Source organism: Mytilus trossulus, chromosome 14, assembly GCF_036588685.1.
Source record: "Mytilus trossulus isolate FHL-02 chromosome 14, PNRI_Mtr1.1.1.hap1, whole genome shotgun sequence".
Taxonomy (NCBI): domain Eukaryota; kingdom Metazoa; phylum Mollusca; class Bivalvia; order Mytilida; family Mytilidae; genus Mytilus; species Mytilus trossulus.
This window is the reverse complement of record NC_086386.1, coordinates 35,078,308-35,091,603: the sequence shown is the minus strand read 5'-3', so window position 1 is coordinate 35,091,603 and position 13,296 is coordinate 35,078,308. Positions and strand designations below refer to the sequence as shown.

At 32.8% G+C, this 13,296-nt stretch overlaps 1 protein-coding gene across 1 annotated transcript in view; it reads right to left on the bottom strand.

Annotated features, from left to right (window-relative positions):
• The window catches only part of LOC134697696 (von Willebrand factor A domain-containing protein 7-like), a 33,344-nt gene extending 24,371 nt beyond the window's left edge, over positions 1 to 8,973 (bottom strand). The window contains exons 1-5 of the mRNA XM_063559980.1: positions 8,735 to 8,973; positions 7,577 to 7,699; positions 6,708 to 6,869; positions 5,061 to 5,133; positions 2,901 to 2,983 (exon numbers count right to left, since the gene is read on the bottom strand). Of these exons, the coding sequence (XP_063416050.1) occupies positions 2,901 to 2,983; positions 5,061 to 5,133; positions 6,708 to 6,869; positions 7,577 to 7,699; positions 8,735 to 8,939 (646 nt within the window). The 5' untranslated portion in view covers positions 8,940 to 8,973. The remainder of the gene's footprint in view (positions 1 to 2,900; positions 2,984 to 5,060; positions 5,134 to 6,707; positions 6,870 to 7,576; positions 7,700 to 8,734) is intronic.
• Positions 8,974 to 13,296: the final 4,323 nt, after the last annotated feature.

Genomic DNA, 13,296 nt, shown 5'->3' with positions numbered 1-13,296 from the left:
CTACGTATGGTTATGTTTTGGAATGATATGCTCTCAAGTGAGAATAAATTATCTAATACATTATATAGACTTATGATACAACTTTACCAGAGTAAACCCACACATTTTAAATGGGTTACGTACATTAAATCCATTTTGGATGAATGTGGTCTTACTTTTATATGGAATGATCAAATACCTATGAATAGAGAAATATTGAAATCTCTTGTCAAACAAAAACTTGTTGATCAGTTTATACAACAATGGTTTTCTGTAATTAACAATTCTTCTAGAGGAGAATTATATGGTAAATGCAAAAGTATATTTGAATTAGAACCCTATCTACTTCGATTGGGAAATACTGATAGATTGTATATGGCTAAATTTAGATTCTCAAATCTGAAATTCCCAATTGAAACGGGAAGATGGAAAAATATTTTAAAAGAAAATAGGATATGTCATCTATGTAATCAAAATATTGGCGACGAATATCACTATTTGTGTGTTTGTTCACATCCTAGTATATCACTTCTTAGACAAAATCTTGTACCTAATTAGAATCATATTCAAAACAGTGTGGTCCTGGCCATTGATTGACAACCTAAATTATCCCATTGACTGGAACAGATTAGGTGAACGTTTGTCGATAACAATCACTGCTCACTATGTACTTGTTAAAGACACTGAATCTGTGGGGTCACCAAAGGTTCTCAACACCTAAATAAAGCAATTCGAAAAACTAATCCGGAATAATACGATGTGTTGATTTATATCAATAATATAAATCAAAACATAAAGGTTATTCCTGAATAAATTTTCGAATTATTTTATTATTAAAGGCGTTAAGAAGTCTGAACCTTTGGTGACCCCACAGTTTAAATTCTATAATAAGTAAGAAGTGAGCAATGGTCGTTACCGACAAACGTTCACCTAATCTGTCCCAGTCAATGGGATAATTAAGGTCGTCAATCAATGGCCAGGACCACACTGTTTTGAATATGATTCTATTACCTACAATATCCCTCAAGGCACAAATTGATCGGTTTACTCTCATTTTGCAACATAAAGGTGTATAGGAAAGTATGTACTTTCCTTAGAAAGATTACTTATTTTTTGTAGATGCAATTTTTATACATTTATATATATTTATGTACTCACAATCACTGATAAATAAGAAAGAATTCTGTACATATGTAATCCTTTAAACTCAATAGGTAATATATAAAATGTATATACGTCTCAATGTTATTAAAATCACGTGCTATTATCGTACACTACTCTGCTGTCGATTTATATGTATACTTTATTATGTTTTGACCTCTTGTACACGTTCGTGTCCGAGGAAATAAAATATTTTGTCTTGTCTTGTCTTGTCGTTACATCACCAAGTGTTTAATCATTAAAATTAACTTATAATGTGGTTTATATTAATAAAAAGGTGTGACGATTTCGTGCTCATCAAAAAATGATTAAATCTCACAAGATTATGTTTTGGAATCATGTTTATATTTGTTTTCATGGGTTGTTTGGCATACTCTTTTTTCAGTGTACACTTTTTAATTTATACGGGCACTAGCTGTCAAATTCATGGTCACCGATTTATAGACTCAAGTTTTCATATTTGATTTATAACAATGTCAAACATTTACCCAAACTATCAAAAGTCTAAAATAAACAGTTTGCAGAGCATGGGGTCTACAATATGAAGGTTCGTTTCGTGTGTATTTTAGTCCAGACGCCATCTAATTAACTATCGATTTGACTTCAGATGACCATATAAGCGATGTAAACATAAATAAAAATTTGAATACATTAAGCCAAGACGTTCAATTAAATCTTTATAGGTCTGTTTGATTTGATTTTATAGATTATGAAAATATATTTTTTATTGTTTTAACGTATAAGAATGAGTTTATGTGGAAAGAATCAGTTATCAAATGATTTACCTTTATTTCACTTTCATTGTTGACTTTTTTTCTTTAAATAACTAGTACACGAACAATGCGTGCGTTGTCAATCTTTAAGTGTTAAATTGAAGTTCACATGAATACGGATATAATGAGGTCGAATTATTCACTTGTGAATAGTTAATTATCAATGTTTCTTAGCTAAACGTGACAAAATTGAACCATTTTGGCTTCTAAAAAGCGAATTAATGTTTCACGATTTCACTTTCTTTATTGATCGAACCAAAACAATCTTACTTTAGAATTATAAATCTCGTAGCTAGTGCCCCTTTACAAAAGTGCAAAGGCTAGAAAATGAGAAAAACATATGTCTTGTCTTAATTGTAAAATTTTTGGCTGATATTATTGTACTAAAAATCTCATAATCTACCGACGAAAATAATATCTCCAATAAATAAAACAAAGAAACTGTTTAATTTGTATCGCTTTTTGGATATTCTTGTATCACTTATTGCGAAAGGTTCATCATAACCTTTTGGCTAAAATGGCCGTATTTACACCCCAAATTTTTCTCTGAGTACAGACTAACCTATGCACCTGCAACAGTTTTAAGGGATGGCAGGAACTAGATTTAGAAGCTCCCCTCACATAATCAATGTTGTGAGTAGTATTGATTTAAATGGACAATGGATGAACAATAGACACCTGTAAACAATAGGTGATTTAAACATGTTAAACTGTGTAACTGAGTGGACCGTATCAAATGAAACTCGGGTGTTTGTTTATTTTGCTATCTTCTGCTGGTTGAAAAAACTGGACATGAAAATCCAGGTAAGTTTTTAATTTTCTGAAACGTAGACTTCGTATAACTTTTATATATCTAGTTCCTGCCATTCCTTAAAACTTTCCGAGATGTACCAGTTTCTCTGTACTCATAGTAAATTTTGAGGGGTAAACACGGCCAAATTTTTAAATTCCTTATGATGAACCTTAACATCTATGAACTCATCTTACGTGTAGGTTTTATGTTTCCCCTTCCGTGATGATAACCGCTGGTCAACTTGTCTTTTACAATGATATTTTGTTCACAGTTCAAACTGCAAATAGATATTGGATATACATATGTACCTGTGCAAATTATTCATACCAAAACATGTTTAAGAACGATATAATACGGTGACAGGTAGCATCATTGTAAAATAAAAAATGTGCTGACAACATGGCTAAAGTAGGTCTTATTTTGAAGACAGGTATAATAACCTTTGGTAATCTTGGCACAAAATTTTAACATGGCAGCTAAATGTGACCGTCTTTAAGGGGTGAATACAAATCACATTTAAAAAAAAATCATGATAACTGTGAACAGATTTCTAGGAAATAATGCTCTGTGAAGTTGCACAAATAAATGAAAAATGTCTGATAGTCAGATTAGTGACATCTATCCTAGCTAGCAACATGTTAGAAATTTAAAGGTCATCTGTATCCTCATAAAAAAGATAGTAAGCTATGCAATAATATAAATGCTATAAGGAACATTTAGGTAAAATAGATACTGTAAAGTAAGCCCATAAGTAAATGAAAGAGGTGAATTTATTATCTCTGGTGGTAAATTCAGTAAATAAATATACGTCATTATGGACCGCCCATTTAGGGGAGAGCGTTCCGTCTAAAACTGAAGTAATTTACTCTTCTGATTGGTAGATAATGTTGTTATTATTTTTTGGTAGATGGATCAAAACTAGAGTTGAAAAAAAATGCTGTATGTACTAATTTTTATTTCTTACAGGGTTGAAAAGTAATGGGTGTCAGTATAAGAACTCAGTGCGAATTTGCATTGTTTTGTAAACAAGGCCATGTGAGTGCCCAAAAATGTCGCATAACCCTATGTTTTTATTGTTGCAAAAGATAGGGCTACATTTGTACTTTCATGAATGATATATGAAAGTTTTTAATTTCTAAAGGTAAATCTGGTATAAATTTGTTTCCACACATAGATTAGCATATGTCAATAGGAGATGTTTTGCTGAATTTACCCCTATACTATTAAATGAGAAGACCTCATTTTGTGTGTCACTTCTCTTCTTTCAACAATAAATATTTAATCATCAGGTCTCTGTGTCCTATAGGTACCATGCATAGTCGTATTTGTCATCCTCACTTATGATCATGCAGTTTGTGTTAATTTGGGAGAAAAACGAAAACAAAGGCGTCCGGATATTGATTTCGTCATTGGACTGAATTTTAGTTAAAGAGAAGAGTTCCGTTTAGAACTGTTTAAAATCATGCATAATTTTCATAGGAACTTGGGAACAAGACTGCAGTTCATTCATTTTAAAAAAAAAATTTCTGTATACTATGCACACAAATATACTATAAAAAAATTGTTATAATATCAGACACTGTCGTTGATATAGTAAACATGGAATTGATAGTAAATAGCAAATTCAAATTAATACAGTATTACTGTATGTTCATAGTATACAGAGAATCGTTAAAATGATAAAAAAATAATAGGAAACAAAAAGTCCCTAAGTACCTATGTATTTTGATACCAATCATCAAATTATGCAGTCATAAAATCTTTTCAAAAAGTTCACCCTTTTAAGTTTACATACTTTTAGCCACGCTATATGCACCCGCGATTTTGCGGGTGTGTTCTAGTTGACTACAGCGCACGTAAGATTTGCTATATGTTATGTGTGTCCTTATTTGAACATACACAGGAAAACGTATTCGTCTTTGTTTGCACATTCAAACGCAAATCTATTTGTTCTTGTTTGCACATACAAAAGCTAAACAATTTGTCCTTTTTTGCACATAAAAAGCTAAACCATTTGTCCTTGTTTGCTCATACAAACGCAAAACTATTTGTTCTTGTTTGCACATACTAAAGCTAAACAATTTGGCCGTGTTTGCACATAAAAAGGTAAAACTAGTTGTCCTTGTTTGTACATATATAATCAAAACTATTTGTCCTGGTTTGCACATGCAACGGCTAACCTTTTTGTAGCAAATCGTGCGTGTGCGACACATGACAATCGTTAAGCACAAGCTTAGATCCTGTCAAAAAGACAGAAAACAATGGATCTTCGAATTATACGGGAACTATGGAGGTATTAATGTATTTATTTAACATTCAGTTGTAATTTTATTTAAAGAGCATACTTGACTTACTCTATATTTTCGACATCATTACATGTATCTTCCTCTGGTAGAGCAACTGCCATAAGTCTTTTTCCTTTTATACCTACACTTTCAAGAATTCATATTTTGAAATATTTTCCTTAAATTTTGTATATAGCTTTCTTGCCAAATATATTCTAGATATATTCAGTAAAAGGGGGATTTAAAACATGAGTATTATCATGTGTAGACAAGTGTATGCAATTGACATAAAACACAATTTCTCTTATTTTTAAAGCAGATTTACAATCCCCACCCCTAATCATATGACAAAATCAATGATAAAACACATCAATCGAACGGACAACAAACTGTCATGTTCTTAACTTGGTACAGGCATTCGCAAATGTATAAAATGGTTGATTGAACCTGGTTTTATAGCGCTTAACCTCTCACTTGCATGTCGCATCAAATTCCGTAATATTTATAACGAAGCGTAAACAAAAGATACATAATAGGTAAAATTGTCAAAATAGGGATACAGCCATCTTCACCGTGTGTTCGATCTCAACTGTTTATTGGTTAAAAGATAATTATGAAGTGATAATTCTTATATCATTTGCATATCTATAAATACTTAAATTGGATTGGTCAAGTAGAATTTTTCTCTTGGTTTACACTTCGATAAGCCATGTTTCCGAAACTACTTTTGTAATCTATTCATGCGCGATACACATTCTTGCAGGGATACTGGAATTTTCAGCAAGTTGAGATAATAAAACAATTGCAAAACAGTTGTTTCTATTCTAATGCATATATAACAAAAAAAAACAGAAATAAGATAAATGCACTAAAGCTTCGAAAATGTATAAGAATTAAATTAAAATAAAATTCCGGTAAATTTCACGAATGATTTGGCGAATTTACGCCATGGCGAAACACGACGTCATACGATTGAAAACTTTCAGACGGAAGATTATTTCGTTACTTGTACGCTTCAAATTCGGATAATATCTAATGAAAATGAAGTTTATGAGGTAGGTGCTAGTTCATTTAAGATTCTGTTGCATTTACCGTAAATTTAAGTTTTTAAGAAAGTCAAGATGGCGGCGTACTCCTTAGTTACGACATGCCGCATTGTGCTTCTGTTGGTACATGTAGTAGCCATCAAAGTAATACTGTAAATTAATAATCGCATATATTTGGCTGAAGAATTATAAGGATTAAACACATTTTTCTAGAGTTTATTGATGTGTAAACCGGGTCTCTAACTCACAAACTTGACATAAAAGTCCGAACATTTTGTGAGTTAACCGCCCCGGTTTACACATCAATAACCTCTATAAAAAATGTGTTTAATCCTATAATATTGTATGGTTATCCTTTAATAACAGTATCATTGTTTTACCTTAATTTTTCACAATTATGAAAATTTCTTGTTAAGGTTAAGGTTCAAATCATCCATAGAAATAAAAAAAAATCAGTTATTGTATTGGAAAGATTGTGGAAGTGTGTTTCTTGTATCGGATGACACACATTTATCGTTAACATTAAGTATGTAAATTATTGATGTGTGTTGTTGATTGTTATTCTACATCTCATAAAATTTACTATAAGGTTAATTTCTCACTTATATATAATTTGTATTTCTATCATGTGTGGATTTGTTAACCTTTCAAACGTTGATTCCGCACTTACCGAAATCTGTATAAGGTACTGCACCGTACATTTCGACCCAGTTGGTGTTGCTGTAAAACGACTGCACAGTGTAAAGACATTCTCCCAACTGTTGTCGAAGCTCCACTACATCGTTTTTCAATTGGCTGAGTTTATCCTTACACGATATCAGTTGTTGATGAGCTACAAATAGATATAGGAAGATGTGGTATGAGTGTCAAGTTATTAAAATATTGTATGATGTATATTGTATAGTTTCTGGTTTAATTTTAATAGATATTGGCAACAATCTATCAAAATATGCAAAATTGATATTTCCTTTTTCATTAAAAAAAAATCTGGACGGACTTTTAGGAAATAGAAAGTGAAAAACAAAATGTTCCGTAAATGTTTGATTTTAAAGTACAGAACACATGTGATGTTTGAACTTTCACATATCAAAATATTTACTGAAACATGCATGTATTTTATATTGATTTATGACAAAATTTCAAACAAATGATAACAGATTTGAAACGTCATTTAGATAAGCGTTTGTCAAAACAATTTCAGCCACAATTCTAGAACAATATAAATATATAGTAATGTATGTACTAGACGTAAACGTTAAATTTAACATGCTAGTTTACGAACTCAAGTCTTTACGAAGACAGACATATATTAACCTATAGGTTTAGACATTTACTTGCATCTCGTCTCCGAGTCGACCAATTGTGCATTCTGATTTGAAAAGCAATCATCAATATAACAGCAAGTTGGGTACACCACACCAATCGCATCGATTGAACCATTCCCAACTCCTGACATCTACAAACAACTACATTCGTTTACGAGACATTCACCGAAAGCAGTATGTTTCACATGTACATCATTATGGCCTTATATTATACCTAGTAATATTTGATCGGCATGACAATGCACGTAGGCAGTATCCTTCTTTTCCTCTTGTGTATCGGCAATTGCCTGTATAATGGCATTTATTGATTTCCCCATTTCTATTTTACTTGTAGCATCTAAAATTTAAATGTCAATAGCTAAATACATATTTTTAAAACTTTTTGAGTGTTTGTATTACTTTGTTACTTTGACCTAGAAATTTGTTTTCTTCTAATCGATTTATTACTATTGAACACCGGTATATCACTGTTACCTTTATTTACTTTTAGATAATTAACTGCTTTGAAAGGAGACCAATGATGCAACAATTCAAATTTAAAAAAAAGTAATTAATTGCATGAGTAAGTAGGACCGACATAGCAAAGCATTCTTTATCTCAGTGATACTTGTCTGTTGAAACATTTTGTGAGCGTCCCTTGATTTTATCCTAGTTCATGATTTAAACCGAGAATAACTTTTAAATCGAAAAAATATAATTACTAAATTGCATCGTCACTTTTAACCTTTTCAAAAGCTCACAACTTCGACAACCAATGCAGGTTGAAACACTAGCACAATACCGGTAATAAAATTAACGGTACCAATTTTCTTGCACCAGATGCGCATTTCGACAATACATGTCTCTTCAGTGATGCTCGTGACCAAAATATTGAAATCCAAAGCTTATATAAAAGATGAAGAGCTATAATCCAAAAGGTCCAAAAAGTAGTGGCCAAATCCGTGAAAAGAATCAGAGCTTTGCATGAGGGAGATACATTCCTCAATTTATAATAATTTCTAATATTTTGTAACAGCAAATTTTAATAACACAAACAATCCGTATTTTCATGCCAGTTCCGAAGTACTGGCTACTGGGCTGGTGATACCCTCGGGGACTAATAGTCCACCAGCAGAGGCATCGACCCAGTGGTAGTAATAAAATTAACGGTACCAATTTTCTTGCACCAGATGCACATTTCGACAATACATGTCTCTTCAGTGATGCTCGTGACCAAAATATTGAAATCCAAAGCTTATATAAAAGATGAAGAGCTATAATCCAAAAGGTCCAAAAAGTAGTAGCCAAATATAAAATATAAGCTGCATATAAAATATAAGCTGCATATAAGAAAGAATATTTCCCGTTATGCTATTTTAAAAATGTCACTTACCTTTCTCATAAAAGACTTCTACAGCTGATATTTCAGAGCCATTCTGTTTTAACTTATTTTTCCAAATATAACTTGACAGTGCCTGCAATGTTCCTACTTTAGTATTGTCCTCATGAGTATAAGTCCTAATGTCTGGCGAATGACGCGTGTACAATGCGGAAGTAAGAATTGGTATTACTATCAATATCGGAACAATTCTTTTCATATTTACAACACTATCATCGCTGTGCAACACGTTAATAACTTCAATGTTATAAATTTGCACGATGTCACAAAGACTGTGACTTGTTGTGTAGTTGATTAAAGAAAAAGTCTATTTAGAGATTTAAAGAACATTTTTCATTAACATCTTAAAAACAACCCAGATTGTGTTGAAATCTTTAAATAGATAACAATGTCCTTAACATGTGAAGGTCTAACGTAATTTTACCTGACAGGTTAAAAACAAGTCGAAGATTTACCTTGATGATGACACAAATTCATTGTGTATTTGTTATAATTATTGAGTTGTAAAAGTGCATTTAAACAAAATCAGACAGTTATTTAATTTCAATTGTCTACCAAAATGACATCCGGCTCTATTATACCATTTACAATATGTCCGTTTTAAGTTGTTGTTTTTTTTTTTAAATTAATACGTATATTTGTTTCGCTTATTATGGGCCGGCACTATTTTCTGCGGTATATGAAATTAAGATTTAAGGTAATTGAAAATAAATGTAATTTGTTTATAACAACTAATCGGAAGTTCTTATTCAAGCAAAAACGATTATAACCAGCGATAATTCGAAAGCAACAACACAAATACGAAAAACAACAAAACACAAAAAATGAGATCAATGATAATATGTGCATATGCCAACAACCGCCTGCAGGTGATATGATTCAGTGTAATCGATGTCAAAAATGGTATCACTATAAATCTATGATAATGTAGCTTTCTTGATCTGTATACATTGTCGCACTTTGCCGAAAGTAGTAAAAGATATTCAATCGCAACTGTGATCTAATATACGGACACTGATTTAGTTAAGGATATATCAGTCAAAACCGATCAAATTCTATCCTTACAAGCAGTAAATAGTCGACTGCGTGATCTTGTCAATAAAGCAAAGTCATCGTAAACTAGCTTACAATGCTCGACATGTAACATTGATTCCGATGGTAATGACGATGACAGCGTCTGTGACATAAGCAGAAGATCGAACAACAATAGATCTAAGCGTGCATCTGTGCAATATCCCCAAAAAACCGAAACCAAGTGGTACCTTGCTAATAGGAAGTTCAATTATTCGCAGCATTACTCAAGACCGGTTTGTCCTTGACATTGAACCAAAATGTGTTAGAGGTGTAAAGGTAAACGACATACCAGCCGAAAAGCTGACATTACCGAAAGAAACCAGACTAGAAAACGTCATTCTTCTCGTCGGTAGCAATGACTGTCTTGATAAAAATTTCAACCCCGATGTATTTTATGAGTATTACATGACACTGGCATTAAAGACAAAATTGGTAAGCGAGAATGGTGTCAGAACTGTGCCCACGGTTAGACGATAATTCGGAAACATGAGTAGAGCAAACAGAATCCTACAAAAAAATTGCAAATGATGAAACTTCACACTATGTAGACAATGACAACAAATTCCGTCTATGGAATGGCGCAATAAATGTTAATATGTACGAACCTGATGGAGATCTCTTGGACATTACAGGCTGCTTTAAGTTGACCGAAAACCTCAAAATGAAATAATTGGAACCAAAATTCGATCATCGTGCTCTGAAAGAGGTAACAGTTGATTTATACTATCAGCGAATGTCTAACAATCGTAAACCTTTCAAGGGACGACAGGCTGACAGTCATTCCAATCAAAATTCATATAAGAAGCCGTTTAACGCTAGTAATAGTTATAAAAAGCGTCCAGACCGTAGGAACCCGGGTAGAGAAAGCAACCATAATCATATGGACCGAAGGCAAGATAAACAATATCATAGTCTAGACAATAGATCGTTCTCTTTGTATGGTGATTATAATAGGTCTTGTGGTCACTCACAAACACCAAATAACTATAGAAAACAAAAGACACTCATGATAACATTTTCTGTTGGTATTGTGGCGAATCTCACCATGCATACGACTTTTGTCTGTTGGCATGGTACTTATGTTGTTTTTGTAATGAACCCGGCCATAAGCCAAAAGTATGTAGATTTTAGGTTAGGTTAGGTTAGTTGTCAAGAAGAGAGTGCGGAAAAGGTTGGCCACTCTGAAAGGATAGATCCTATTGATAAAAGTATGAAAATGCATGCAATAAAATATCGTAAACATAAACCCGGAAAGAAAACTAGTTTTCGCTCGTATGGTAAGACCAATCTTAATATCGACTATCTAAATATTTGTGGTAGGATGTCAAAAAGACACGAAATAAACAAACATTTAAAAGATAATAATGTTGGTTTTTTTGGTTTGGTTGAAACATTTTTTGAAAAATAAACAACCGACCACCTAACTTAGGCACATCTTATTGTTGGGTCGGAAAAACGCGACAAAGTAGTATAGAAAAAGGAGGCATAGGCATTTTTCTGAAGTCGCATTTACCAATGCTTGATGAAAACTAGCTTGATAGCAAATCAGATTCATACGAACGGCTTTGGACTTTATCGCGAATAAGTAACGTAGCCATATTAACGGAAACAGATGAGATAAATAATGCCCTTTACATGTATGTAAGCTCCATATGTTCCTTTCAAAATGAAAATGATGAACTTGAAAAAGATGTTAAAAACCTTATAACATTAACAAATATTGACGAAATTATATTAATATCAGATTCTCCCCTATCGGTTACTTTCAAAATGAAAATTTCACAGACTTTGAAAAGTCTCAACAAAAGCCTGTGGTACTGATGGCATTCCTAACGAATTCCTTAAATATGGTGGGGATATCCTGTTGAACTTCTTTGTTCATATTTTTACAAAAAAACAGGTCTAGAAACAATTCCTGATGAATGACATAAAGGAATCATTATACCCATACACAAAGGGGGTTGTATACACTCTCTGAGTAACTACAGAGGTATAACTCTCACATCAAATTAATATAAGATATACTGTAATCTCAGTAATTGAATGTAATCTTAATGGGCTATATTGAAGATAAAGGGATACTTAAACCACAGGTGCTTTCCGAAAAGATAGGATGGTGGAGGATCAAATTTTTACAGTTAAAGGAATTTGTTGAAAAAGTCAAGGAAGGAAAATACTCTTCTTGCCTTCCTTGATCTTTCATCGGCTTTTGGTAAAGTTTGGCAGATGGACTGTTCTATCTCCTTATGGTAGTAATAAAGTCTTTTTTGGTAATTACGAGTCTGAATGGTTCGATCAAGAATTAGGTCTTATACAAGGATGCGTCCTATGTCCTACACTTTTTCCGTTTTAAAGACTGACCTGTGCGATATGCTGACAGAGGCAAATTTAGGTATGAGCATCGCTTCTGAGTTAATGAACATCCTCCTATTCGCTGATGACATTGTCCTTTAAGGAAAAACTGAAGATGAGCTTCAAAATTCTCTTAAACATAGCGCATAAATTGGTTTCAAAATGGAACTTAAAGTTAAATTAAATCATCGAGGTCGTAGGTTCTGGTTACAGGTAAACAGAAAGACTCAGATAAAAAATGGTATCTAGGGAACGATCTCATCGAAGAAGTTAATGAATATAAATATTTTTCAAGATTCCTTAAATCTACATACCATATAAAGCAGAATCTGAAAGAAAATTTTAAACGGAAAATAAATCATGCAATTCGTATTTTAGGTGAACATGGGGATTTTAATCATACAAACTTTGGACATTCTCTGTGAATGTCGGCTATTCGACCATCACTGACGCATGGATGGTCAGTATGGTTCCCGTCATCCCAGAGATGTATTGAATTACTAGAAATTTTTCAATATAAAGTGGGGAAAATCATCCTAAACACAAAAATGAATATTCCTAAATGTGCGCTCCTAGCTGAATTTGGGTGGGAGTCAATAAACAGATTTATGGATAGACAAAGAATTACATACTACGCTAGATTAAAAAAAACCTGCCCAATAATCGGCTGTCTAAAATCATTCTAAATGAAACTATACCAGTCCTGTGAATGATAATATAAAGAAAATATCTAAACTATTCTACAGACTGCAGGTCTTGACCATTATGCAAATGGGAACAGAAACGTCAACATCTTTAATAAACTTTATGGTAACGAAACGACCAATACTCAACTGTCTAATAATTTAGGAAACAGTAGCCTTTAGTTAAGTTGTACCAGTCCTTTGTGGTTGTTAATCTTAAGCAGTACCAATCCTTTGTGGTTGTTAATCGTAAGCAGCCGTATCTATCAAATGTTGACGACTTCCGCTCAAAAAGGCTAAAATGTTTGTCAAGAACGAATTGTCTGCCTATAGATGCAACGCTTCGACTAATGAATCAGACAACAAATATTGACTGTCATTTATGTATCTCAAATGCGACTGAGAATATCTTCCACGTTATGCTAGAGTGTCCTTCTTTCTCGGCTA